Source organism: Orbicella franksi, chromosome 3 (assembly GCF_964199315.1).
Source record: "Orbicella franksi chromosome 3, jaOrbFran1.1, whole genome shotgun sequence".
Classification (NCBI taxonomy): domain Eukaryota; kingdom Metazoa; phylum Cnidaria; class Anthozoa; order Scleractinia; family Merulinidae; genus Orbicella; species Orbicella franksi.
The window spans coordinates 8,786,081-8,813,050 of NC_138147.1; the positions used below are offsets into that span (position 1 = coordinate 8,786,081).

Sequence of the window (26,970 nt, forward strand, 5' to 3'; positions counted from 1 at the left end):
ATTTATTTCTATTTATTTATTATCACATGAGGGTTCCTATTACAGCATTCAGCGAAATCCATTTTACTTCAGTAGCGACGTGACAGCACTGCTTCTCAGTTTAAATCTCTTCTTTTCAGTTCTATTCCATTTGCATTATTTACTTGGTTTACATATAGAACTTAAACATTAGACTCTATATTTTAATTTGTAGCATTCCTTCATTTTATGTAATATTACGTTAGAGAAAATGTCGCGTTCATCATAGCGAAATTTCCTGAACAGCAATGAAGGGCAAATGATAGTAATAAGACATCATAAAATCAACCACTACAATGTTCAGACCTCATCGGATCAGCTGACAAAGACTTGGGACACACTTTTTTTTTTTACTTCAAACGTTGTTACAGAACTAATGTGAAGACATTTACTAGATCGGTTATGACAGAAACATCTTATACTTATTAATATGTAGTAGAAGTATTGCACATATTCTACTCTCTTCATTACAAACAAAGTATTAAGTGTAACCTTCTCTTAAGCCGGATCCACTCCGGTTTCTAAATTTGTACATTAATAATTAAAAAAAAAAAACCATTACACTGCTTATTAAACCTTTTGTTTGGTGACGCTTTCGTTGCCGCTGCAATATTACGTAATACGAGTAGCAATTCTCGATTTCTAGGCTTTGCCAGTTAGTCACTTAATTCTTTAGCAAACTCTCGATACAGTCGTTAATAATGTCCACTATAACTATTTCTGTCTTATATGTATTAATATATGAGCATATTTCCCGCGTAACTCAGCACCCATACGGCTTCCCATGAAGCCTCTTGCACTTTTCAACCCACGTGTCATGGAATGTCTTGTAATCTTGTAAGAGCTCTTCCAGGTCTCCCTCGGTTGCACTGCCAGTGTGGCCATCGGCGCTTGTTTGCTTCACTAACTCAACATTCTGGTAATTGTTCTCTTCCCTCAATCGCTTTGCTATACAAAGCGGAAAAAATAATCAAAAAACAGATAGACAGTCACTGCTAACTGAAATTTTAAGAATTCAGTTAGCGCGGTTGATTCCGGATACGAACTTTGGGCGTGTGGTGGGCCAATGTGCTGTGTTCTGGTGTAAGCTCCTTTACTTTCTAAAGTGCCGTTTTTCATTCAGAAGTAGGAATGTGTAGCCTGGAAAAATGCCGGGGGCGGGTGGGGGGGGGGGGGGACTTCATCCCAGATATTTAGCGAACAGGGGCGCTAACAGTTAGCACACATACTCGCCACTTGCTAATCTTCGGCTCTGCTCAGTTCCATTCTGTTGAACTGAAAAACCTTTCACCTTTTTTAAAAAGGTTTTTTAAGTTGCCATGCGTTCACTGTCAGCATTAATGGCCTCTATCAGTCTGAAGCTGCATTTTAGCGGCTACAAACGGTGTGTTTCTCCATCCTCGCATCCTTAAAGAATTAACAAAGTGAATAAATTACAATATTTAGATAGGAGGCCACATCACCCTTAGCCGGTTTTCATGCTGGTTCTCTATCCTGATAGAATTTCAATTTACAAATGTTGGTTTTTCAAGAGGGAGGAAAACCGGAGAACCCGTACAAAAGCCCTCTAAGCAAGGCGTTAACCAACAACAAACTCAACCCACGTTTGGCACGGGACCGGAACCGAACCTGGGCCACATTGGCGGGAGGCGAGCGCTCTCAACACTGCGCCACCCCAACTCCCCAATCTTTTGCGATTATCACCTGCTAAGTTAAGTCTTACTTACGCTGCAGATATTTCTTGGCAAGAAACTCGTAGACCAGTCCAGCAATGATCAGCACGCCCAAAATGGCGACCCCACAATACACAATTATCTTGAAGGCGCCTTCTTCATAGAATAACCCCTCAGCTGCCTTAACCTCCTGACTGACTGAATCTGACGGGTTCTGCAAGTAAAACAAACGCCGGCGGCACATTAGAAAGCCCTTGTCATTGAAGGTCAACTGGCATGCTGATTGGTTGTTTGCTAAGGCTTGCTTCTTTTTCACTTTACACCTTGAAAAGGAGAGACAGATCATTGCCAGCTTCCCCGAGGACAGACCCCGTCAGATGCAGAAGTTTTGCCGTCTTTGGTTTAGCTTACAATTATTACATGAAATGTCTGTTAGATTCCAATGGCCAACAGAAAAAAATCTAAGTTGCAAGCAGAAATGACACTTCAAAGAGGTGGTGTTAAGGTGTCCCACCTCTCCCGAAACTAGAGTAGTGTTCAACAGGTCCGTGCCCATTTTTGTTTTAAAAAAGTTGAAGTAAAAAAAGTAGACGGCCAGCTGGAAATTTTAGCTATGATAAATACTTTTCCACTTCATAATCAGTACATGTACCTTAAGTGGCTTGAGATGATCAGCAATCCTTTGAAAAACCTTCCGTGGATAGTTCTCAACATAACGCCTCGCGCACTCTGCCATCCGCGATGAATTTCCCGCCAAAACCAGACCGTACACTACCGGGTGCTCAATCGTGCGCTCAATTCTGATTGGATGATCCCTAATAAGGTCCAAGTGCGCTGTGATCGTGAAGCTGTCTACAAAGGCACCGTCGATCTCTGATTTGAGAAGAGCGTTTGTGATGTCGAAGATTTTGGAAAAGACTGCAAATGAGTTAAGTAAAATACCATTAAGAAAATCAGTAGAATGTTGTTTGTCAACATCTCGATCTTTGTGTGGTTTCAGAAACAAGACTTTTACATCTGTAGTAGCTTGGAGTTCACAAATCACGTGAAAAATATTTTTTTGCATGGGAAAGAGTCAACAGGGAATTATGTTTATTTGTGTTGACTGTACTCAAGGAAACAACTTGTGTGTGCTGTAAGTAGATTTACTTCCCAAATTTCATCTACATGTGACACTTTTCTTGAGAAAACTGAAAACATTTTGGAAGCTCAAAACAGTTCTCAGTTATAACATGACATTGAGATGAAACGAGCAATATCTGCAAAGGATTGTAAATCAAGGTCAACAAGGGAACATTAGTCCGGATGAAACTAAAGATGAGAAATATTTTACTGAGGCAGAAATACGCAAAAAAATACAAAGTAAAGTTCCCACGCTCTTTCTGCGCGTGCGTAGTTCGCTGCTTGCTAAACAAATAAAGTAATCATCTCACGCGCTAATTGAAGAGTTATTAATTGTTTTGAAATTTCTTACTCTTCATGTCAGCATTCATCAATACTCCAAGTTTGTATTCTTCGCTGCCGTTTACTACTCCGATCTGTAATTGAAAAAAAATTATTGTGGATAAAGTTGCCATTTCGATTACTGGCTTACACCGTTCAAACTACGATATTTAGACCCAAGAGCAAGACAGCACTCTTTTAAAATGAGCGCAATTTGTTACTTGCAATTTGTCTGCTGTGAATAATATTCTACCATTGTTACTTCTGTTAGTTTGCAATGTGTGACTATAAAGTAATATTTCGACCGAGTTTTAAGCATTGACAAAATAAATAAAGCAAATCTTAACTGAGGGTTGAAAACACTCACCAGTGATCCGTGGATAGGGAAGTGAGGATGGGTTGTGGCTGCAAGCGAAGCTGTAACCATGGCAATAAAAATTGATATTATAACAAGGCCAGTGATGATCCACAAAATGCAGAACACTCGACCGAGAGTGGACTTGGGAGAACGGTCCCCATACCTGTAGAGAAAGGTTGCTTTCATCACATTCGGTCAAGTAAGGTGGGTAGGGGAATCCTCAATGTTACCTACCCAACCGTTGTCATGGTAACCAATGCCCACCAGAATCCTTCCCAAACCCCTTTCATGAACGACTGAGGGAACTCCTGAGGGTTTTGACGATGATCCTGAGAAAATTGAAAGAAAAATTAGATATAAGGTGAAAAGCAATGAAAGATAAATTAACTATTGAAATGTTTAAATAATTATATTTAGAGTTAAAAGTGTGGCTTGAAGAAAATTTCATTCTTTCAGGCTCTGTGGCGCAAAGAAAAAAAAAACATGGGAGACCTGGAACGTTTTTAAAAATTTATGATTCAGAAATTTGTGGTTTGTTTCGATAATATTCCGCTCCAGGAAGGAAAAAATCCCTGACGGATATTCCCAGTACAGATATTCTCAGTGCCAGAACAAAAACGACTCTGAATCATAAACGTACACACAAAAAATGAGACGCTGTATTTGAAATACGGAAGGAGCTACGTCAGGGCGTTTGCCCATCTTGAAAAGTTTAGCCTAAAGTTTTCAAGTTCGTCTGAGTTCGTCGTTTACAATCCGTGTTCTACATCCTTAGCCATCCTTGTTCCTTTATGGTTTATTATTACCTCTTTGGTGTTTTTCCGCACCAGCAAGCTGCTATTTTCAGGTTTCCTTCAATTTAAAGGTAATTCTGCTCGCGGCCAAAAGAACTCAAAATACCGTCAACGAGCTCCTTTGAGGGCGCGCGAAAATGTATAGAGTATTTGTTACCACGCAACAGCCGATCAGAAAATGGATCTCTGTGGAGCTGCGTCATCAGAGGGGATTTTTTTGGTTCCATTCTCAGACGTTACTCTCGCAGAGTACAGAGTACAATATATGAAATTCAAATTGCTTACCAAGAACCAAATAATGATACCAGAAAAGGTTGCTGTAAGTAAAATGAAGACCATTATAGGCCAAGCTTTTAGAATTGTCGTGGCGATAGCATGAGTCTTGGTTGTTCTTTCGTTCCCATCATACGCCAGGAGCACCACACTGGGTACGCGCACTAACGGGATGAACGGGTGGTCCCGAAACGATCTCGTTCCCGCGGGCGCATGTATCGGGAAAGTAAAATCATAGTCGTTAGCGTTATCACTCAGGAAATGATCTTCCGCGTCCAGCGGCTTTTTCCATAGCCTGGCAAACTTAATTTTGTCAGCTCCTCCTTGGCAGCAGTAATCCAGGGTGTCCCCTAGTAGAGAGGGGAACATTCCGCGAACGTGAATATCTTTGAGATCGGTAGCAAAAGAGGCGTAGGGATGACTGAAGTGGAAAGAAAACGATAACGGACCCTTGACAGAACCAAAGCATCTCTCGTCCAAAGATATTTGCCTGGTCACGTTCTTTAGATGTTGGAGTTCCTTGTTGGTTCTTAGATTTGCAGATTTCTTGGTTAAATCGAGGAGTGATTTTGAAATGCTGAACCCATCAGTGTCGTTCTTGTTCTTTGACCAAGGAAGAAAGACGCTTTGCACCAGGAAAGACTTCCCCAGTAGAAGAACAGTTGTAATTATCAGGCGAGACAGTTGCATGTTGGATTAAGGATCTGCAAAGAACGCAACTGCTGCATTAACCATGTTTAAAGGTATTATATCTGCAATTATACAATTTTGATAAACTGAAATACCGTAATCTGCCGCTTATAATCCCCCTTACCTATAATCCCCCCCGATTATAAGTCCTCCCCTCTAGCTTTCCTTGTTTTGAACTCGTTTTATTATGAAGTTTCAAAGCTTAATTACCAGTAAATGAAAACCCTATTTCGATCAACATGTGCAGCTATAGCTAGTTTCGAAATGTTTTTTTTTTTATTCCGGTTATAAGCCCTTTCGGATATAAGCCCGTCCGTTTATAAGCCCATCTAAACCCCTTACGAAGTTGTATAAGCCCAGGGCTTATAAGCGGCAGTTTACGATATTTCAGATATCGATAGCCATGTCTGGTTCCTTGTTATGTAAAGTTTCAATCAATTTTCTAATGAGCACCAGGCTATGAGCACCGTTCAGATCATTTACCATGGTGGCGATGGAGCTGGAGGCCGCGTGGCCGAGTGATCAGCACGTCGGATTCGCAATCCATAGGTCCTGAGTTCCGCTCTGACCATTACCTGGATTTGTTTCACGGTAGCTCCGAGTTCAAAGCTCAGCCACGCTTGCAAATAGCCAACTGGTTTGCCTCCAGCCAGTTGGGAATCTTAACAGTGTTATGTTAGATTCGAATTATTTGTTTTAATTGTTTGCTCGGCCCCGCTAGCATTTGTGCTATAAACACTACCAAGGGTAGCAAAAGTTATTTATTATTATTCTTCATCGTATTCAGCCACAATAGATACCTTGAGACGCTTGTCCTTATATATCAACAGATAAGAACAACAGATAAGAACTACTTTAACTTCGGCACGATGAAAAATGTTTCAACCAAGTTTAGTATGACTACAGTTTGATCAATCCAGGATAATTCGATATAAATGTTTTCCTAAAATAAGAGCTGACATTAAAAATTCGCGTCGAGGTTTTCACATCCCTCTATCATTTATTCATAAGTGTTTAACGCTAACATCTTCCCTTTTCATTTTAAGAGTGTTGTTATATTTAGTTTTCCTTTTGAGACAATAAACACCCTTTTCTCAACCGATTCATGGTGATAAACTGATAGCTATAGAAAGGTGCTAAACTGAACGATTTCGCAACATTCCGCGCCGTTAGCTATTTTCCTCTCCTAACAAGTAAAAAGCTTTTAACGCATGAAAACCACATCAAAAGCTCCGGCACGAATGACAGCTTTTAATGGAAATATTTATGAACTTCTCCCCTCATTAGCCTCATAAAATGCTTTTAAGCTTTTGAAAAGAATGCTCATGTGACAAATACGTAAAAGTGTTAAACTGCTATTAACTGGAAGCCATATAAACTGATCGCTTGGTTTTATCACCGGCAACGCCAACCGTATGGAGATAAAAAATATCGTTTGCCAAAATTGAACCAGACTGTGCAATACTTCTAAACTTTTTACCCTAGAGTCCTTTCTACTGCAGTCTTTCATTAATCTATCTTGGTTTCAACAGAAATATTTTCAGTCATGATTGAGACTTCGAAAAGAACATTTTTGTGAGTCGCCATATTGCCAGTGGTCTTCTGACAGATAGTAATTCTGCTGAATAATAACAATATGCTTGTATGTTTTACTCTATTGCCGACGGAGTTTTACATAATTAGACAAGTTGCTCGGCAAAAAGAGGCGTTTGCTGTAATTTATAATGCATTAAGCCGCTCTTAACCTAAGGCTTCGATCAGTACGAAGCGTAAAAAGCTGTTCTATTCATTTGATAAGAATCGAAAGTGTACCTAGTGACGAATCAAGTTGGTGAAGTACCTTTTTTGAGAGTTGTTTGTAACCCAAATTTTAGTGTAATTCCTAAACTGTGGGGACTTAATCGTCAGACAAGCCGGCAGTCGCCCCTCACACCATGTGGAATTATTACGATACTATCAACACAAAGTTTTTTATACACTCTGGCGTCACTCTAATTGTCCGCTCCCAGACTGAAGTAAAGTGGATGAGAATTTTAACTGCAAATAAAGCTCCTAAACGTTCTTAGCTGCGGTTTCCAGACTTAATCTTGAGTTCCTGATCAGGTCTAAAGAGTAATTAAGTAAATGCATTCTGCTCTGAACAACCGAGGCGGCAATAGTAAACTGTATGGTAGTTTTTATTTATACTTTTCCGCAGTGAACCGGAGATGGTATTGTTTTCATTCATATAATGTTTGTTATAGTCTATACTTTTGTGCGGCTTAAACTTTTTATTAATAGAAATCTTTTTGCGATCGTAAAAGCAGAAAGAAAATAGCTTCTGATTAAAAACAACAGCGTCGTGTTATTAAAAACAGCATTGAATTTACTTGTTCCATGAAAATAATGTGAAGCGTACTTGGATCGGTTTAGGACAAACGCTTTAAGCTTTTGAAAGCTGTCGGCAGATCAGTTGTGACTGACATAGTAAAACTTAGTAGCGTTTCAGAGTGACTTCGTTTATTGTTGTCGTACCACGCTGAGTTGTTTGGCATTTTCAATCTGTCATAATGGTCGTTTTGGATTTCATAGCGTGGAAATTTCAAAAGATTAATTTTGACGCCTGAAAGAACTCGCCTGGCGCACAGTTAAACCAAAATGGAACCTTCGGTTGATGAAAACGAATCTCACGCTTAAGTTAAAATGCCGCAGGAAAAACTTTTTAGAGTTCGTCGTTGCCAGAATCAGCTTTGGATTGCGTTGAATAATAGATATTTTTCTCAAATCGTGTCTTATTTATTAATGTTTTTTGAAATCTAACAAGATCCCATGCTGTTGTCAAGATGTTCCGTCTTAGCAAACTATTCCCAAACTAATGCCCGTCCTTTACTAGAAAGAAGTCATCTGCATTCAGTATTGGTTTCCGTTTGGTTTTAAAAGAGATATTTCACCAGTACTTTCGAAATGATACTATTGTTGATTCGCTATCGCTAAACGTCTGAAGTTTTCCTTTAAAAAAAAAAACGAAGTTAACCGATACAGTGTTGCCTATACCATGCGGCCATTAGCGTTAAACGCTAATTGTGAAGTTACAGAGCTCACCTCAACTTGCCATAAACCGCTTTCCTTATCTTTAGCTCTTCCACTGTCAACGCCTGCTCTAAAATGAAGAGGCTCTCCAAATGTACGCTTTTGTTTTGCTTTCGTTAAAGTGTTCCCCAGGCTTGGTCACTAATGACGTTAAAGTATCGTATGCGGTTCCTTATTTATTATCTACTTGTCTTGGCGTGTATTGCATGCAATATTAATAACAATTTGTTAGACATTTCTACTCTTGAACGTGAATTATGCAATGTTTACAGTGCGTTTAAGAGCTGAAAATTTGTGATATTTTAAGGGGTTGGGTTAAGATTTTCAGATAGTGTAAACATATTACGGAAACCAAGCACAGTTGTAAAAGGTTTGAAAACCGCGCACAAGCCATCATGGCCGTGAAATGAATATTATTACAAGGGAAACGTTCAAGAAAAAAAACATTTACACAAGGACTGCAAAAAGCCGTGGATTTTTTCGCTTGGTTTTAGTCTTTGAATTTAGTCAATCATGTGCTTATTTATTTCTTGACATCTTTATGTGTTTTGTTTTATTCATTAATACTTTTTATTATATGGCTTTGGCTTGTGGCCGATATAACGCGCGCTCTGATTGGTTAATTGTCACTGAATTGTAGGGCATTATTCTCCCGTAATGCCCACGGGCCGATTACGGATTATGCAAATTAGGAAGAGCCCGGTTCTGAAAATTCAAGCGCATTGAAGCGATGAAAGCCGATTAAAATCAGTACGAGAATAGCAGTAGCTAAAAGTTTAGAGATATTTCTTTAATAAAATTTATATAGATGACTTACCAGTCGGTAACCTTGGCGGACACTAGTGAAAAACAATCAAAGTTTGCCTAGTCTTAAGTAAAGCTAAAATCGCTAAGTAAAAAACACCATCGGCAGATCTGCCATACATCCTGAGCAGAACACCACAAGGAAACTTATAAGTTATCATCTTAGTCACAGCAATTACCGAAGTATTGAACTCCGTCAAAGTTCTCGTCAAATAGATTCCCTCGCTTTGACACAAGCAAGTGTAAATCAGCTTCCAGGATCATCAGATGTAAACAATCGGGCGGTTTCTGTCGGTAGCAGTGTTTCTGATAACTGCAGACGTTCACAAGGCTTGAAATGTTCATCTATAAATCCCAGAATGAAGAAGGCGAAGATATGTTGTCGAAAGCGAATGCGAAGATCGAGTTAAGCTTATTTTGAGCAGTGCATTCTGAAGCATTAGTATCTTCTTTCACCGAAAGACGGTTGGTTTGGACAATTTTGAAGCACTTGCTGTCTTTTCTATATCCGTTGACGTTTCGCCCCAAAAGTCGGAAAAACTTCCCCATCAACTTGTGGTACCACGATACTAAAATACGTTTTTGAGGCTGTGACAGTGACTTTTCCGTAAAGAAATGAGTGTTTTTAACGGAATACGTAATACAGTGGTGAAATTCACTGACTATGTAGTTTTGCCCTAGGTTTGAGACGATGAATGAATCGGTAGACGCGCGCATCGCCGGATGTAAATTGACGACTTCCGCTCGAATGATTTTTCTCTTTATTGATATGATGAACCATATAATAAACAACTTAATAACCTCGACCGTTCGGTCGTTACGGGAAAATCTCAAACCTCGGCCTACTGTATTGACCTCGCTATCGCTCGGTCAATACGGCAAGGCCTCAGTTTGAGATTTTCCCGTAACGACCTCACTCTTGGTTATTAAGTAGTTAGTATCAGGGTGCATTATCGGCAGTCTTAGTTCATTCGGCTACAGCATTTTTGAGGCAATTGCTTTAGCCAATAAACTTTGATAGCATGATATTCATGTTGCTGATGACTCCCACTAAAAACATTGAACTTCCTCTTAGAAAACATGAATGTTGTGGTTGTAAACTTCATAAACAAACAAACAGACACAATTTCACAATTTTAAATCCCAATCAGTCAATGATAAATGAAAAATAAAAACTAGCAAAAGTGTTCAAAAGCAGGGTTAGAGAGGATATCATGCAAAACTTATCTAGAGAACCTTTTAAGTTAAGGGGATTTTGCCGGGTTTACCTCGGGAAACCACATCAACAGGAACTGGCAATTATTTTCACAATGGGACTATCAAAACGCTCTTAAAACAGTTTTTAAATATGCCTTTACTTTAGCCTCAACAGTAATGCCTTCAGATAATTGCTCTTCGAATTAATTCCGCAATCTTCTTGAGATTCAGTTTGAGTTCTTTTAAGTTTTCAAAGATCATTTAACGCCAACAACTGTCCAATCACAAAAGAGTTTTCTTGCTGCTGGCGGGCATTCAGTTCATTAAAGAAAGGCTGATTACAAGAATGAGAGATTAAAAATTCACCGAAATACGCATTAACATTGAATTAGAAGCTAATACGTGACCGATGCTGTAGAAAGCTATAGCGAATTATAACGCGGTAATGAAAAAGGAAGTATAAAATATGTTTGTTGTTTTACCGATATTGACCTGTTTTAAAGAGAATCTCACTTTATCTCTAAAAAATTTGTGCAAAAAACATTTTATTCATACTTTAAAATATTTCAACATAGCACAGAGGTAATTATAAATAAATAATGTTAAGCTACATCTTCCGTTTTCGGAAGTTTACATGCATAAATAGCTTATAAATAATGCTCCATTGCACCAATTATTTCTACACAAGAATTATCTTTTAGCTATAGTCAGTGTCGATTTGGAAGACGCTCTCGAAACAGGAATAATAACGTTGTTGATAAAAGCGACAGAAATTCCGTTTAACATGAGACGTCACACCTGATATGAAATTGTTTTGCTTCTCTCACACAGAATTCTATGAGCGAGTTCAGAAATAGATTCTTTCAGTAGATTTTGCGTTTTGAACCACTTTTCAAACACAAAGAAATAGAAAAAATATGTTTGGGACCGGAATCCGACAGGAATTATTCAGGACAGTTTCAAAATATAGGAGCGAGCTTAGCTTAGCGATCTTGTAACCCCATGCACGCTTCAAACATATCTTTGGCAACTTGAATTTACATCCACTTGAGCTAAATACTTTCGTCGACGTCCCTCCCGCAGGGAGAGAGACATTCAACAAAATTGATTCGCGGTGGCTCCGCCCTAAGGTCTAAACATTGACTTTAAATGATATTTTATATTGTTGACCAAATGTTAGCCCTTTCACACAACTTTCATCTAAAATGGCATCCCTTAACTTTTTACAGCAGAATAACTGTATCTTTTTCCATTTCCATTAAATAACCCCTTTAAAATACCGATGCATAGCCCGCTGGGTACGCTTGTTCGATATATTTTGAGACACCAGTAAATACCTAAATAAAAGTTGTGAAAATAACTATTTGCTATACTTCAACTCGTTAACTTACTCGTGAGTTAAAGAAAATCAATTTAAGTGATTCAGCTTAAGGGGAGGAATGCCTGAGGGAGACTGGGTATAATTGAACTGTTTTGGTAATGGCTTCGGAATACATTCAGAGTCAGCTGCGCTCACCACCCCCAAAAGAAAAAATGAATTAAGTCACAGGTTAAAACTAGAAAGAGTTATCTCTTAGCCGGATATTTTTGGATAGATTTAAATATCTAAAAGATTATCGCCTGTACAGGTTTTACTTTAAGGCTGCGTATCTACAATCTGTTTGTTTCTGTCCGCAACGTGAACCGATATCTACTCTAAGCCATACTGCACCTGTCATGGTATCACGGAATAGATAATGACATTCGTGTACATATATATTGTGGTTATTCCGTCCTCCAGTTATGATCATAAGAAAAAAAACAATTATATGCCTACCAAAGGTGTCCCAAACTTCTTGGGAGCCGTGAACATAATTACATAACATTGCGTAGCAACTTAAGTATAAGAGTTTGCATGGGAATGTAATGATCGTATGTAATATGTAATAATTTTAGTTTCATCGGTTTCCTCTCTTTCCTAATGTATATAGAGAGGAAACCAATGAAACTGAAACACGCTGAAATCGCGTTGAAATGACCCCAAAACGGTATGGAGACAAAATTGACACACAAAAGAGCCGAAGTGATTCGTTTTTATTCAATTTCTTTTCCATTTTTCGAACTATTACATACGCTCGTTACATTCCCATACAAACTCTTATATTTACGCTGTCACGCAATGTCATATAATAATGTTCACGGTTGCCAAGGAGCTTGGGATACCTGTGTCCTCACACGATGGGGATTTGCTGAAATATTTTTATTTACCTCGAGTGACAGTAAAAATCAGTTGACATTTCATTGGAATTTCTAGATGGAGAACACGTTTTATTTTTGTGTAGATCTTTGCCAGAAACTGAATCTGAAAATAAATATGGCTTAGTTGGATACAGAACACCAGGACAACATGAAACAACGTAATTGGTGAGAATGTAAAGAAAAAAATAATGAAGAAATAAAAATCAGCCATGTGAAAGTACCATATCGCATTTGTAATATTCATTATTTACCGTACCCAAATTCGCACTTAGCTAATCAGAAGCCGTGTCTACCGTCCTGATATCCTGCGATATCAAGTCACTGACCTCACATGGCTACGATATCATGGTCACCGAGCTTGATATGGGTGCGGTAAATACCTAGTAGTACCTTTTTTGGTACGCTTTGGCGCTGGCATATCAAGCTTGTACTGTTTGGTCTCGCTGTAGGTATTATGGCTTGACTACGTCTCGCCAAAATACGAACCGTGGCTCGACCAAACTTCCCCGGCTGATATGTCGCCGAAGCGTAGCAAAATGGTACGATTAGGTATAGCATATCAATATATATCAATATATCAAGAACATAGATGATGTGACTCATATGATTTGTGGCAGTGAAGTACGTATTCGATCCAAGATAATTCTAATCACTAATCACAATTTTCAACGAATATAATGTTTATTTTTCAGCGCTCCTCGCTGAATTAAGCTCGACTTTTGAAGCCTTTTTGTGCCTCACAATATCGTTAATATAAAAGCTGCTAACATGGACTTAATCGGATTAAGAGATGGAATTTGAATTTAAGCTTACTTGAATGTATCTTCTAATGCACTCTGGTTTACGAAAACATATGTTTGACATGTTTGTTAAAGTAGCAAACAAGTTTGAAGTGTTTTGCGTCAGAACGAAGGCAAACCCTGCTATTTACTTAGGCTTGATATATCGTATGCAAACAGTATTGCTCTTTTAATTGCTAAACGCACTGAATATTTTTTGAAATAGGTACTGCATATAAGAGGAATTCCTTAGATGAAATAACAATTCAAAGTCTGTTTTCAATGCTAAAAATTGTCCCCAAGGCTCAACCCATCGCGAGGTCTCAATGAGAAAATGTTAAAATTTACATGATCCAACTGCTATTGAACCCCTTCAGCTGGTCTTTGCCTCGCTTTTGAAGATGCCCCCCTTCAGAATCATCTAAAACTTCTCAAATTCCAAATAATATCACGCATTTACTAATTGTAATGCTTGCCAAAACGTTCCTCATTTCTACCGACGCTTCGTAATTAGAATGCGCTGTTTTCGTGGAATCTGTCCTGATTGAAATATTTCCTAAACTATGTATGCAATTGCTCCTAGAATTTCTTAGGCTTTCAATTTATTTGTTTATTTCTTTTTTGTTCACAGGGCTCACCTCGTACCAGATTTGAAATCAGGAGTTAGTTGAATTGCTTGACATTTTTGGATTAATGATTCGTCGCGCGTTTTACATGTCCAGCTACAACGCACTCTAAACAGAAATCTACGTCGAAGATCACAGCTCGCTCTATTTTGTTAGAATTTGTGACAAGAGAAAACTCACTCTTCGACCGATTCGACCTGAATCGCTGTAAAATAACCTTATTGCGGCAGTCGAAGATTTGACTCGCGTAAAGTAATTTAATATGAGCACCAAAAAGCTTATTTTAAGTTCGGATGAACACGAGTCTTGCGTTTATTCTGCAAGATAAAATAATTTTTAAACATTGAATATTGCAGCTTGTCGCAGAAAATCAATATGGTGTCCCCTAAAACAACAGTATAGAACACATTTTGACCACTGCTGTGACAACAAAGATACATTGCCTGCTGTAAGTTCCCTACCTTGAATTCTACAGTTCAGAGGCGCTTCCAGCGGTGAAACCAGCTTTGTGAATCGAAAGTATCAAGACAGCGTGAAAGCTGCTTTTTAATAGCACTGCAAATAATCGCCTCTCTGTTATGTCTACTAAGTAATTTTGACGGCCTAAAAAATTTTCGTTAAATATTAATTATGCAAAAAGGAAAATAGCAGACCAGACTTCGAAGATATTTTATCTTAACTTAGAAGAATCAGATCATCGTAGTTGAGTCTGATTCTTTTCCTGATGTTGTTAGAGTAAATAACATATAATTAAGCTTCTTGTGATAAGCTGCTGTTTTTGTTGGTACAGTTTTGACTGGGTCGAAGCCTAAAATTTGCTATTCTATACGTGTTTTATTTTGCAGACGCCCAAGCAATAACAAGTGCAGAAGTAAACGCCAGCTTCATATTTACCTTTCATAAGATAAACGTGGTTAGATAAATAATTTGTCACGACCGAGATTGCCCTGGTTCACCTATGATATTTTGACAATAAAGATAAACACAATTATTAATTCAGACTAATTTCCGTGCGTATAATTGAAAAATTGTAATGAAACAATAAAAACAGATGCCAATGACAAGTAAGCAAAGCAAAAAAAAAAAAAAAAAAAGTACAGGTAAAATGAAGCGATAAACTACCAAGCTCTTAAATTCGTACTTAGTGTTGTTTTGGCTGTTCTTATAGAAAGCTGGTGGCTGAATAAAGAAATTGTTTAACTGACAATTTGAAGCCATTATAATTTTGACAATAATATTTACTCTTTGCCACTTAAAATGATTTAGAAAGTCGCTGCGAACATTTTCTCCATTTAGCTTTTCCATGGTGACTTTTATGGCTCAATTTCTTTATTGCAGTGTCAGTTTTTGTTTAACTGTGATACACTATCTGAGTTATTAAACTACTAGGGTTTTATGCTCCTATGTAATGCTCGCTGAACATTCCACAATGACTAATATTTTATGTATGCTTAAGAATTCCATACTCTCTGCTTGAAATACGTGGGTATCGAAGCATTTCTGCAGGAGCTATTCCTTCGTTTAATTGTTGTTGTTAGTGGTGATATGATTTCTTGTTGGATAAGCGGTTGCGACGTTTCTCTTTTTATGTGCTATTCAAGAACCTTCACTTATTATGTCGACACATGAAAACGTAAGCCCTTAATGTCCCAGGAGGGATTTCAAATTTATTGGAAAAGACTGGATTGGCGACATGAATTAAAATGATATCGTTAGTGAATAAATTATCTGTATTATCCCCATATTAATAGTTATGGAAGATTTACAAAGACAAAGACTCAAAATTTAGTAACTTATTTGTGCCAGAACAAGCTAGAATATTATTATAATTTCTACTGAACGTACAGAATAAGAGAAATACACGAATAATGTACTCTAAGATGAACGAGTAAAACCTTTCTCTAAGGGTTTTGTTGCCCTACTCTGAAATTTCGGTAGCTTCTATCCACCTTCATCAGAGTTGCAATCTTAAGGTTCGTTACGAACCTTAAGATCGCAAATTAAGCTCCTCTGTAGTTTGGTGAAGCGTTTAGTTTTTATGTATTAACTTTTGCTCTGATGTTTGTGTGTATCAGTAGTTCGGCTTTCCTGACTTATCAATGTATATAAATCTAAGATTATTTAAATACATATTGTCCAAGTCAAACGAGATCCAACAGATAATGAAAAGAAGAGAGGAAGCTTTTATACCTTATAGCTGGCGCACTTCCCTCTTCGTCTGGGGATTTTGTTATAATCAAGTTATTTGTATCAAAACCCAAAGGAGGGGACAAGGGGGGAACGGGGGAAAGGGGGACCTTGTTAGGGAGCCATACAAGTCTCCAAAGTTCCTTTTCTCATTAATTTTTAGCTGTTAATTTTTAGCTGTTTTTAGCTGTTTTTATATATATATCATTTCTGGTCTCCATTTCTGATAGGGATTAAACCCAAGCAAGAGTGGCTTGTGTATTGAATAGTTGCAATTGAAAAACGAGAACGTTTCCGAGTTTTTTCCTGTGAAAGCAGCCACAATTCAATCAGACTTATATTAACTTTATCAACCTGAAACTGAACTTGTTCAACATCTACATGCAGAACGAGCTAGCGCGCGCTGTAAGCTGACCTCTTTGGAAAAATCGGAGACAACTCCTACATTAGTCAACGTTGACATTAACAACAGTGGATAAAAGGTAGCAAGGTTATAGCCCATATAGGCCTCAATTTCATGAAAATCTCTCTCAAGGTTTAATTAGACCTGGTACCCGGCCCAGCCCTTCCCCGGATAACGTTATGAATGTTGATGCGCACGCGAGAACAGAGGAAAAACCTATTTGTTTGTTTGGTTTATTTTTTTTCTTTTGATTTTCCGTATATGGCTATTAACAAATTGAAAATCAAGGGTAGATGGGACAGTTACACGCTCTAATCCCTTATGGGTTTCTGACTGGGCCAAAATAATAATCTTACCTAATATAGAAACACATTTCTACTTTGGAACTCTCGAAATTCTCTCGAAATTTTCGAGCTTTTTTTTTTTTCATTCCTCTTCCCTTCCCTACCCCCTTCGCTCTCCCCTTATTCCCCTCCGCCCATCCCCAACCCTCTCCTTAGCTCCCATCCTCTACGTTTTACGATATTTAGCGTAATCTTCTGGCAACCTGCTAAGCACAGGATTGTGTAGTCAGGTTGGGATGAGAGGCCTGAAGGACTGCCAAAAAAAGCTTGTGCGTGACATTTAGCGAGTACAATCTAAATTGCTGTAATCGAGAAATCGGACGTAACATTCCTAGCTAACTTTTGCTTATTGTATGAGTCTGAGGTCAAATATTCCTTTGTTTTAAGGTTACTTCCCACCTTCGCGGGTGCCCTTCGGGAAAAAAATTGTACGCGCGCCAGTTTCAATAAAACCCCAACAAACTATATATCATAAGAAAGCTTAATATATGTACTTTACGAAAAAAATACAATTTTAGTCATCTTTTCTTTTAGGAAGTGTCAGGAGGCGGTAAGGCGTGAAAAGACCGAGGCTTCTTCTACTGAATTTATCGGGTATCGGATTCCGCAGTACGAGCAAAATGGCTGCACAGTCTTATTCACAAGCCATCAATCAACAAAAGTGTGTCGGGCTTTTTCGATATTCTGATCGGTTGTCTAGATATCCACTTGTAAATTTGGAGTAGCTAAAAATATGCGAGACGTGTTGCGTAAATGGACGCCACGGGAAAAATGTGTTAAATATCACAATTTCCCGACACACTTTGGTTTGCCATTATCTCTGGAATGTTCTGGCGAAATTTGACGAAAATCCGTCAAATCTGCATACCCTATAAATTCGCTCAAAGTGGATGTATTCCTCCAAAAATCAAATGCGAGATTTTAGGTTGTAAAGCTTTGTAAACAACTCGTGCCACGCCCGGAGATTATCACGCCTAATGAAACCGCAAACCAATGGAACAACAGAACCTCCTAGTGTCTCTGACAACAGATCAAGATTTCCCGGGAAAAGCATCGCATTGCAACATGTATTTTTTATCTCGCTCAGTGGAGTTCAATTCAGGATGACGACGTAATATAATAGGCAAAGACGCCAAAGGCAAAGGCAAAGGCAAAACCCGCGCCAAAAAGGTTTAAGGCGGAAAATGTGCCGCTGAAAAACAAGACGTTAAGGAATCGACGGACAGCTTAAGAAATACCCTTATTGCTGAAATGAGTTCCCTTGGGTGGGTTTCATTTTCTTCATCACTTCCGCCAGATTCCGACGAAGAATCTTGTTTGCAGCCTGCACTGACGTTGACTTTGATTTTTAAGCTACTTGCTCCAAGGATATTCGAACGTTCCGGATCTTCAGCAGATGTCGAGATTGTCGAAGGCGTTTGGCCAAACCAACAGCCTTTGTCGCTTTCGGCAAGGTTTTCTTTTCTTTCCTTGACAATGTGGAGCTTTTTAACCGCGCGGCCATGGGCCGAGCGCGGTTCATGGTTTACCCGTGGTTTTTTTAACCGCGCGGCCATGGGCCGAGCGCGGTTCATGGTTTACCCGTGGTTTTTTTAACCGCGCGGCCATGGGCCGAGCGCGGTTCATGGTTTACCCGTGGTTTTTTTTTTTTTCGACTTCGGTGCGAGCAGACCCAAGCTTCCACTCGGCCAAATTTTGAGTCACGCAACCTGTGATGTTTACTCGCCAAAAGCTGTCGAAACAATAAATCTCATCTTTCGCGGGAATAAATTAAAAACCCAGCGCTCGTCAAAAATTATATTTTTTCACCAGAAATTTAGCTCGGAACATATACATATTTGTATTTGTTTGAATCGTCGATGAAATGACCTTTTCCGGATATTTTTTCCTTCGGGGTCAACCGAAACCTCAGATTACAAAATCACGCCGAACCCACATGTTGCAAAAAAATCTCTTCAAAACCCTGACTTCGAAGCGATATAACACTTCAGCGTTAATAGCTACCACACATCGGCAGGCGGTAAATCTATCCCTTAACAATCCAGCTTTATCGTGTTAAAATTTCAGCGAAATCGAACAAAACCAGAATTAATTCGAATTTTTTTGTGACCTCACTTCCCAGACTTGTCCTAACAAAGGAAGCAACGGTCGCCCATAGCAACCGAAAGACACCAACACAACAAAGCCGACGTTTCGGCCAAAAAACTCCACAATTATCGCCTGAGAGTTTAAACTTGAATGGGAACATCTTTTTCGAACCTTTTTCAACTGATTTAGACGAAAGACTGGCCTCGGCGGGCTACAAAAACGACAAAGAGAAAAAACAGAACAAGACAGCAGAACAAGCCGATAATATTTCATCGCGTGGCTTTCGACACGAAAACGAAAATACAGCTTACTTCTGGATAAATTCAGCCTTAGAAGCCAGCAACCGGTCCCAAATTACTTTCTGTATCCTTACAAATGTCCTGATTTCCATCTCCGAAAGATTTTGCCCCGATTTTGAGCAAATAAACATTTCGCCGGCGGCGACCGCCATTACGGTGGCTTGCATACTAAATTAGCTAGCTTAACAAAATTCTCCCGAGGGGGGGGATACGACAAATTTGGTGAGAATCAAAAGTAACGCCAATTTTCTGTCACGTTTTCAATCTGTGGTCACTGGAGTGACCAAAATCGATACATCGGTCGGGAATAGGGTTTTTTTATGACTTGTGTGACTACTTTGCTAGCCCTTTACTCGTGGAAAACACCAATTAAATTTAATCATGACTTTTAAGAAAGAAAGCTGTTGTTAATAGTGTTATTATTGTGTCGTTGATATCGTTCATGCCCATACATATCCCGAAGAAAGTTCTAGATTAAGACCATTAAGTCATCGGAGATTTGTCAAAGGCTACCACTGATGGTGCAATAATACAGTTTGTGTTGATCAAGTGATGTGATGTCTACAGTAAGAAAAGAATCATCAATGACTGCTTTGGAATGTGCACTGCGTTCCGACGGTAGTGCTAAGCGAACTGTTAAATTTTAAAAGCGCGGTTATAAGATCTAACAGATCTTCTTGTTTTTTTCGACTTCGGGTCGAGTAGACCCAAGCTTCCACTCGGCCAAATTTTGAGTCACGCAACCTGTGATGTTTACTCGCCAAAAGCTGTTGAAACAATAAATCTCATCTTTCGCGGGAATAAATTAAAAACCCAGCGCTCGTCAAAAATTATATTTTTTCACCAGAAATTTAGCTCGGAACATATACATATTTATATTTGTTTGAATCGTCGATGAAATGACCTTTTCCGGATATTTTTTCCTTCGGGGTCAACCGAAACCTCAGACTACAAAATCACGCCGAACCCACATGTTGCAAAAAAATCTCTTCAAAACCCTGACTTCGAAGCGATATAACACTTCAGCGTTAATAGCTACCACACATCGGCAGGCGGTAAATCTATTCCTTAACAATCCAGCTTTATCGTGTTAAAATTTCAGCGAAATCGAACAAAACCAGAATTAATTCGAATTTTTTTGTGACCACACTTCCCAGACTTGTCCTAACAAAGGAAGCAACGGTCGCCCATAGCAACCGAAAGACACCAACATAACAAAGCCGACGTTTCGGCCAAAAAACTCCACAATTATCGACTGAGAGTTTAAACTTGAATGGGAACATCTTTTTCCAACCTTTTTCAACTGATTTAGACGAAAGACTGGCCTTGGCGGGCTACAAAAACGACAAAGAGAAAAAACAGAACAAGACAGCAGAACAAGCCGATAATATTTCATCGCGTGGCTTTCGACACGAAAACGAAAATACAGCTTACTTCTGGATAAATTCAGCCTTAGAAGCCAGCAACCGGTCCCAAATTACTTTCTGTATCCTTACAAATGTCCTGATTTCCATCTCCGAAAGATTTTGCCCCAATTTGAGCAAATAAACATTTCGCCGGCGGCGACCGCCATTACGGTGGCTTCCATACTAAATTAGCTAACTTGACAAAATTCTCCCGAGGGGGGGGATACGACAAATTTGGTGAGAATCAAAAGTAACGCCAATTTTCTGTCACGTTTTCAATCTGTGGTCACTGGACTGACCAAAATCGATACATCGGTCGGGATAGGGTTTTTTTATGACTTGTGTGACTACTTTGCTAGCCCTTTACTCGTGGAAAACACCAATTAAATTTAATCATGACTTTTAAGAAAGAAAGCTGTTGTTAATAGTGTTATTATTGTGTCGTTGATATCGTTCATGCCCATACATATCCCGAAGAAAGTTCTAGATTAAGACCATTAAGTCATCGGAGATTTGTCAAAGGCTACCACTGATGGTGCAATAATACAGTTTGTGTTGATCAAGTGATGTGATGTCTACAGTAAGAAAAGAATCATCAATGACTGCTTTGGAATGTGCACTGCGTTCCGACGGTAGTGCTAAGCGAACAGTTAAATTTTAAAAGCGCGGTTATAAGATCTAACAGATCTTCTTGTTTTTTTCGACTTCGGTGCGAGCAGTCCCAAGCTTCCACTCGGCCAAATTTTGAGTCACGCAACCTGTGATGTTTACTCGCCAAAAGCTGTTGAAACAATAAATCTCATCTTTCGCGGGAATAAATTAAAAACCCAGCGCTCGTCAAAAATTATATTTTTTCACCAGAAATTTAGCTCGGAACATATACATATTTGTATTTGTTTGAATCGTCGATGAAATGACCTTTTCCGGATATTTTTTCCTTCGGGGTCAACCGAAACCTCAGATTACAAAATCACGCCGAACCCACATGTTGCAAAAAAATCTCTTCAAAACCCTGACTTCGAAGCGATATAACACTTCAGCGTTAATAGCTACCACACATCGGCAGGCGGTAAATCTATTCGTTAACAATCCAACTTTATCGTGTTAAAATTTCAGCGAAATCGAACAAAACCAGAATTAATTAGAATTTTTTTTTGACCTCACTTCCCAGACTTGTCCTAACAAAGGAAGCAACGGTCGCCCATAGCAACCGAAAAACACGAACATAACAAAGCCGACGTTTCGGCCAAAATGTTTTGCACTTCGTTGAGAGTTTTGTTTATTTTTAGACATTATGTTTGTTTTCTTAGTGATAAAACCGAACACGCGAGATTCCCGCCATTTTTGCTTTAGTAGCCAATCGGATTATGGCTCTCGTTCGTGGATTGGTACGAGTAGGATATCAAGGGATCAGTAGAAAGTAATCCTTTTATCGAAAACGGTGTGTTTGTGCTCTTTGTACAAAAATAGGAAAATAACGCGTCTTAAACGGGATTACGCCTTACAGAATTGTGAGTATATTGACAATATGGTGGAGAATGTTTTTTGTTGTTTCGTTTTTAGGTTAGATCCGATTTTTTAGAATTGCTATAGTCAACCCACATGTATGCCTTTGCTTTCAGTTGACTAGCTAGCTTGTGCTGATTAAACTAGTTCAAAACAACTGGTAGATCCCGTGGACTTTATTTTCCTGGTGTGTCTTCAATTCGAGTAGTACCCTGATCCGTGGTGCGAAACACAAAAAACTCCACAATTATCGCCTGAGAGTTTAAACTTGAATGGGAACATCTTTTTCGAACCTTTTTCAACTGACTTAGACGAAAGACTGGCCTCGGCGGGCTACAAAAACGACAAAGAGAAAAAACAGAACAAGACAGCAGAGCAAGCCGATAATATTTCATCGCGTGGCTTTCGACACGAAAACGAAAATACAGCTTACTTCTGGATAAATTCAGCCTTAGAAGCCAGCAACCGGTCCCAAATTACTTTCTGTATCCTTACAAATGTCCTGATTTCCATCTCCGAAAGATTTTGCCCCAATTTTGAGCAAATAAACATTTCGCCGGCGGCGACAGCCATTACGGTGGCTTGCATACTAAATTAGCTAACTTAACAAAATTCCCCCGAGGGGGGGGGGGATACGACAAATTTGGTGAGAATCAAAAGTAACGCCAATTTTCTGTCACGTTTTCAATCTGTGGTCACTGGACTGACCAAAATCGATACATCGGTCGGGATAGGGTTTTTTTATGACTTGTGTGACTACTTTGCTAGCCCTTTACTCGTGGAAAACACCAATTAAATTTAATCATGACTTTTAAGAAAGAAAGCTGTTGTTAATAGTGTTATTATTGTGTCGTTGCTATCGTTCATGCCCATACATATCCCGAAGAAAGTTCTAGATTAAGACCATTAAGTCATCGGAGATTTGTCAAAGGCTACCACTGATGGTGCAATAATACAGTTTGTGTTGATCAAGTGATGTGATGTCTACAGTAAGAAAAGAATCATCAATGACTGCTTTGGAATGTGCACTGCGTTCCGACGGTAGTGCTAAGCGAACAGTTAAATTTTAAAAGCGCGGTTATAAGATCTAACAGATCTTCTTGTTCTTTCTTCTTTGGGCCGGTTTTTTCGTTTTCTTTACCCAAGGACTTTTTTCTGCTTTTGATTTTTCCATAGGAGCTAGCGTAAAGAGTTTCCACGTGGGAATTTTTGTCAAGTGCGTGATGTAAATAAAAATATGCAAATGACATGAAATACGAGCAATGAGCGTTTGCCGCGAAAATTTCCCCAGGGTTCTCGCCCGCTGACAAGATTGTGACACCTTCCTAGTTTATTAACTTTATTTGAAAATACGTTTTTTCTAAATAACTCGGCCGCTTTTTGAGGATTTTAATGTTTTTCTTTTGGAAACACTAGATAAAATGACGAACTTAAATTTTGTTCAATAAAAGAAAAAACGATTTTTTTGGCCTCTGAAGGTGGGAAGTAACCTTAAAAGACATACAAACGAGGCGAAATGGTCGACACAAAGAAAAATTGACGATCCTTTTGCCTCGTTCGTATGTCACACTGCTGATAAATATAAAAACAACCATTTGCCTGTTTAATACAGCAAACTTTCGGACGCCAGTTGTTCATGATCAAAAAATGAATCACGTTATCCACCAAAAAATATCACCGAGCGGTAGATAACGTGTCATATAGATAATTGGCTTAGTCAACACTCAATCACAGGAGAACGATCATAAGAACAGCCCGGTCATAAAGTCAGTGTATCGTGGCTAGACGCATTGATCGCTAAATATTGTTATGTTTTCAGTTTACAATTATAATAATCAAAAATTTGTTACAGCTAATAACGCTCAGCGGGATAAGACTGAAATTTTCGGGGAGGTCGCAAACCTCTACAGAGCAAAGAAAATAGGACCCGCGGCAACTCAAGCGGTTTTCAGCAATTTAATTAATTCACTTACCCAAAGAAAACAGCGTGGTGTCTTCGCTTTTATTTCTCGTATTAAATTGCTGATAATAAAAATCCGGAAAAGAATTCGTAATTTGAGTTTACTTCAATAAGAGTGGCGGTAATTTTTGCCAATGCAACATTCAGCTGTTGAAGACACACGAAGAAATTACACAATTATGACAGAAATAATTTCCTTTGAGTAAACACAATTTGTCCGAATATACGTTTAGTTTGCAATCGACGCTGAACTTTTTCCGCACGTCTTTGATGCAGTAAAACAAAGGATTCAGTCTTAATATTGCAAACTGAAATATTTATTTTGAATAATTGCGCTCACACTGAATTGAAGTGAAAGAGTCACCGACTTCAAATCTATCGGCGACTTTCGTTCAGCAATAGAAAAAATTCATAAGTATATGTACCCTACATTATTAAATCCCAACAAAGCACAGGCAACTTATTTATTTAGGGCAATCTTTAAGAATGGTAATTTCGCTTTTAAAGAAGGATTATGTGTTTTGACCTTTGGTAAGTCCTTTTTTCCGGCTTGCCTGATCCGGGTGTTTAGAAAACCCCAAATTTAGGTCATTACCAACGAATGAGGAAGAATACTCGTTTCTTTTTTGCTCACATTTGTTCCCAAAATGAGAGAACAGCCTGTTACGTTTACATGAAGGATTGTTTACAAACTTACCTGCCCCGTGAAGTGAAATGCCTTTCAACCGGGAAAAAAGAATCAGTCTTCGGATTGCGCAGATGAAAAGAATTCCCGAGAAAACTGGCGCGGAATTTAAGCAACTTTTGATGACGTGGTAAAACCCTCGCTCTAACGGTCACTGTAGCAGTCAAACAGGCGCTAATATGGGACGCAAAATAATTTTGTTGAATTGTTTTTTAAATTTTACACAAGGCACTTGCTTAATTGATTACAAGAATATGGATGAAGCACAATATCTTTGTTTTGTCTTCCTGACTATATTATAATTGTTTAGTCGCCATTGCTTTAATATTCGAGTGGCCAAAATATGAGAACTAAAGCGAAAGAATTCCGCTTTTTCACGTCAAATGACGAGTTTCTTTATGGCAGAATCAACCTAACTTAGCTAGCGTGTGGTTTATCAACGTCATTTTGTCAACACCGATTTTAACGTTCCCACTAAAGACCTGTTATTTCTTTCTTTTTCCTCTGTGGATACATATCTTAAATTTTTTCGTGGAAACAGTTAATCAACTGCACTTACATTTAAAGTGTGACCTACCTGCTTGCTTCGCACGATGTGCAACCACAGTCTCCAAAACAGATATTTTACTTGCACACAGCGGAAACCTTAACCGAAAAGTGATCTGCCACTCTTCTCGCTAAGCATGTGCATATTTACATATTTATAGCCTGGGGAGCGAATAAACACAGTTGAAGAGAGATTTAATTAACGAGAGGATATAATATTACCGGTATCCAAGTATACGAATCGGGCTCTTTTGATGTCGTTATGTGCACTTAAATGCAATGGTAATGCGTTATTCTTTCACGACTCGCTGATAAGTTAGTAGCTGTTTTCATTTTGCGATATTCTTCGTCGTTCTCTGGTCTTGTCCTTAGCGTTTTAAAATGTGGTTAATGATTGACTATTAGGCAAAAAAAAACTGACTTCTCTTCTGGATAACAAATTTATCTGAGATTGACAACACACCCGTGGGTAAATTCTAAACACGTTGCACAATCTTGATAGCTATTTTATCACATCTTCGATTGACATAAAGTTAACTTAAATGAACAGAATCGCCGCTTAAAAATGGACCTTATTTGGGTTTTGTGTTCACATCAATAACTGACTTTCACTGTGACGTATATATGACGAGGAAGGAAAATTCATTTTCACCTGTTTAAATTTTTTAACGCGTAGGAATAATTTCATTTCAAGGTGGATTCGAAAATATAATTTCTCATCTTACAAGTGCGTCAATCTGGCTGCCGATTGATTAGCGACCAATAGCGCTTCAATTGCCCCGCCAAGCTGCGCCAGATTTGGACTGTTTTAGTATACTGAAAGTAGTCACCTCTTTTTTACATGTAGTAACTTGACTAGTTGATTAATTAGTTGATGTTGACCTCCCAGAAAGACAAGAAAGACGGAAGATAATACCGCAGAAGCTTTACTGGATTTTGCAACGGCCTCCTAAGGTCTGTTGCAAAAATGAACACTTCAAGATTTTGTCATGTTTAACAAGTTGCCTTGACAATTCGCCAGTACGTTAAGTTGGCTGAACACAGCTTACCAAGCTTTGGAGTACATATCCTTTATTTTATTTTTTATCAGTATATTTTCACGTCAGTATCCAGATCCGACTGACAACTTCAAAACTGGCAGCTGCACAGGGCTTTGTCACGTTACCATGGTGAATCCATCTGATTAAGTATCAACTTAAAATGATGAGTTGTCTTCGATCTCAGAAAATTCAGTGATTAAAGATTATCTTTCATTGCTTTTGCTCAAGAAAAGAAAACAATAGCATCCGGGTGGAGGAGGGGTATCAATAATGTGCCTTTCCCCAAAACACGACACAAGGGATCCAAGCACCTATTTTAGCCAAATGGTCCAGGGACCTGGTCAACTATTTTAGCCAAAACGCACGGAAGTATGAGCGTCCATTTTAATCAAAACGCCCGGGGAGTATGAGTAAATACTTCAGTCAAAACGCACGGGGGTTTGAGTAATTACTTTAGTCAAAACGCCCGGGGGGTATGAGTAACTACTTTAGTCAAAACGCCCAGGGGTATGGGCATTTATTTTAGTCAAAATGTCCAGGGATA

At 38.7% G+C, this 26,970-nt stretch overlaps 2 protein-coding genes across 4 annotated transcripts in view; one reads left to right on the forward strand and one right to left on the reverse strand.

Annotated features, from left to right (window-relative positions):
• LOC145481096 (uncharacterized) lies at positions 1-25,739 on the reverse strand. 3 transcript variants are annotated; one of them, XM_081459488.1, is made up of 8 exons: positions 25,418-25,739; positions 4,572-5,263; positions 3,727-3,821; positions 3,502-3,655; positions 3,166-3,229; positions 2,344-2,609; positions 1,746-1,905; positions 1-966 (listed from the first exon to the last, which is right to left on the reverse strand). In XM_081459488.1, exons 2-8 carry the CDS (start codon positions 5,247-5,249, stop codon positions 782-784), a joined length of 1,602 nt encoding a protein of 533 aa, XP_081315614.1. In that variant the 5' UTR covers positions 5,250-5,263; positions 25,418-25,739; the 3' UTR covers positions 1-781. The 3 variants fall into 3 exon arrangements, with proteins under 3 accessions (XP_081315614.1, XP_081315613.1, XP_081315615.1); XM_081459487.1 differs by lacking the exon at positions 25,418-25,739 and adding an exon at positions 14,424-15,048; XM_081459489.1 differs by lacking the exon at positions 25,418-25,739 and adding an exon at positions 6,050-8,200.
• Positions 1-26,970, forward strand: part of LOC145481093 (activating signal cointegrator 1 complex subunit 3-like) — a 249,180-nt gene that overhangs the window by 86,842 nt on the left and 135,368 nt on the right. The window lies entirely within an intron of this gene.

What these genes read in the sequence shown, in the direction of transcription:
- LOC145481096 (XM_081459488.1), bottom strand. Translation starts at nt 5,249, where the DNA reads ATGCAACTGTCTCGCCTGATAATTACAACTGTTCTTCTACTGGGGAAG. An exon ending in GTATCATTATTTGGTTCTTG is followed by an intron (nt 3,822 to 4,571) that starts GTAAGCAATTTG and finishes CAATTTTCTCAG; the next exon opens with GATCATCGTCAAAACCCTCA. An exon ending in GTTACCATGACAACGGTTGG is followed by an intron (nt 3,656 to 3,726) that starts GTAGGTAACATT and finishes CTTTCTCTACAG; the next exon opens with GTATGGGGACCGTTCTCCCA.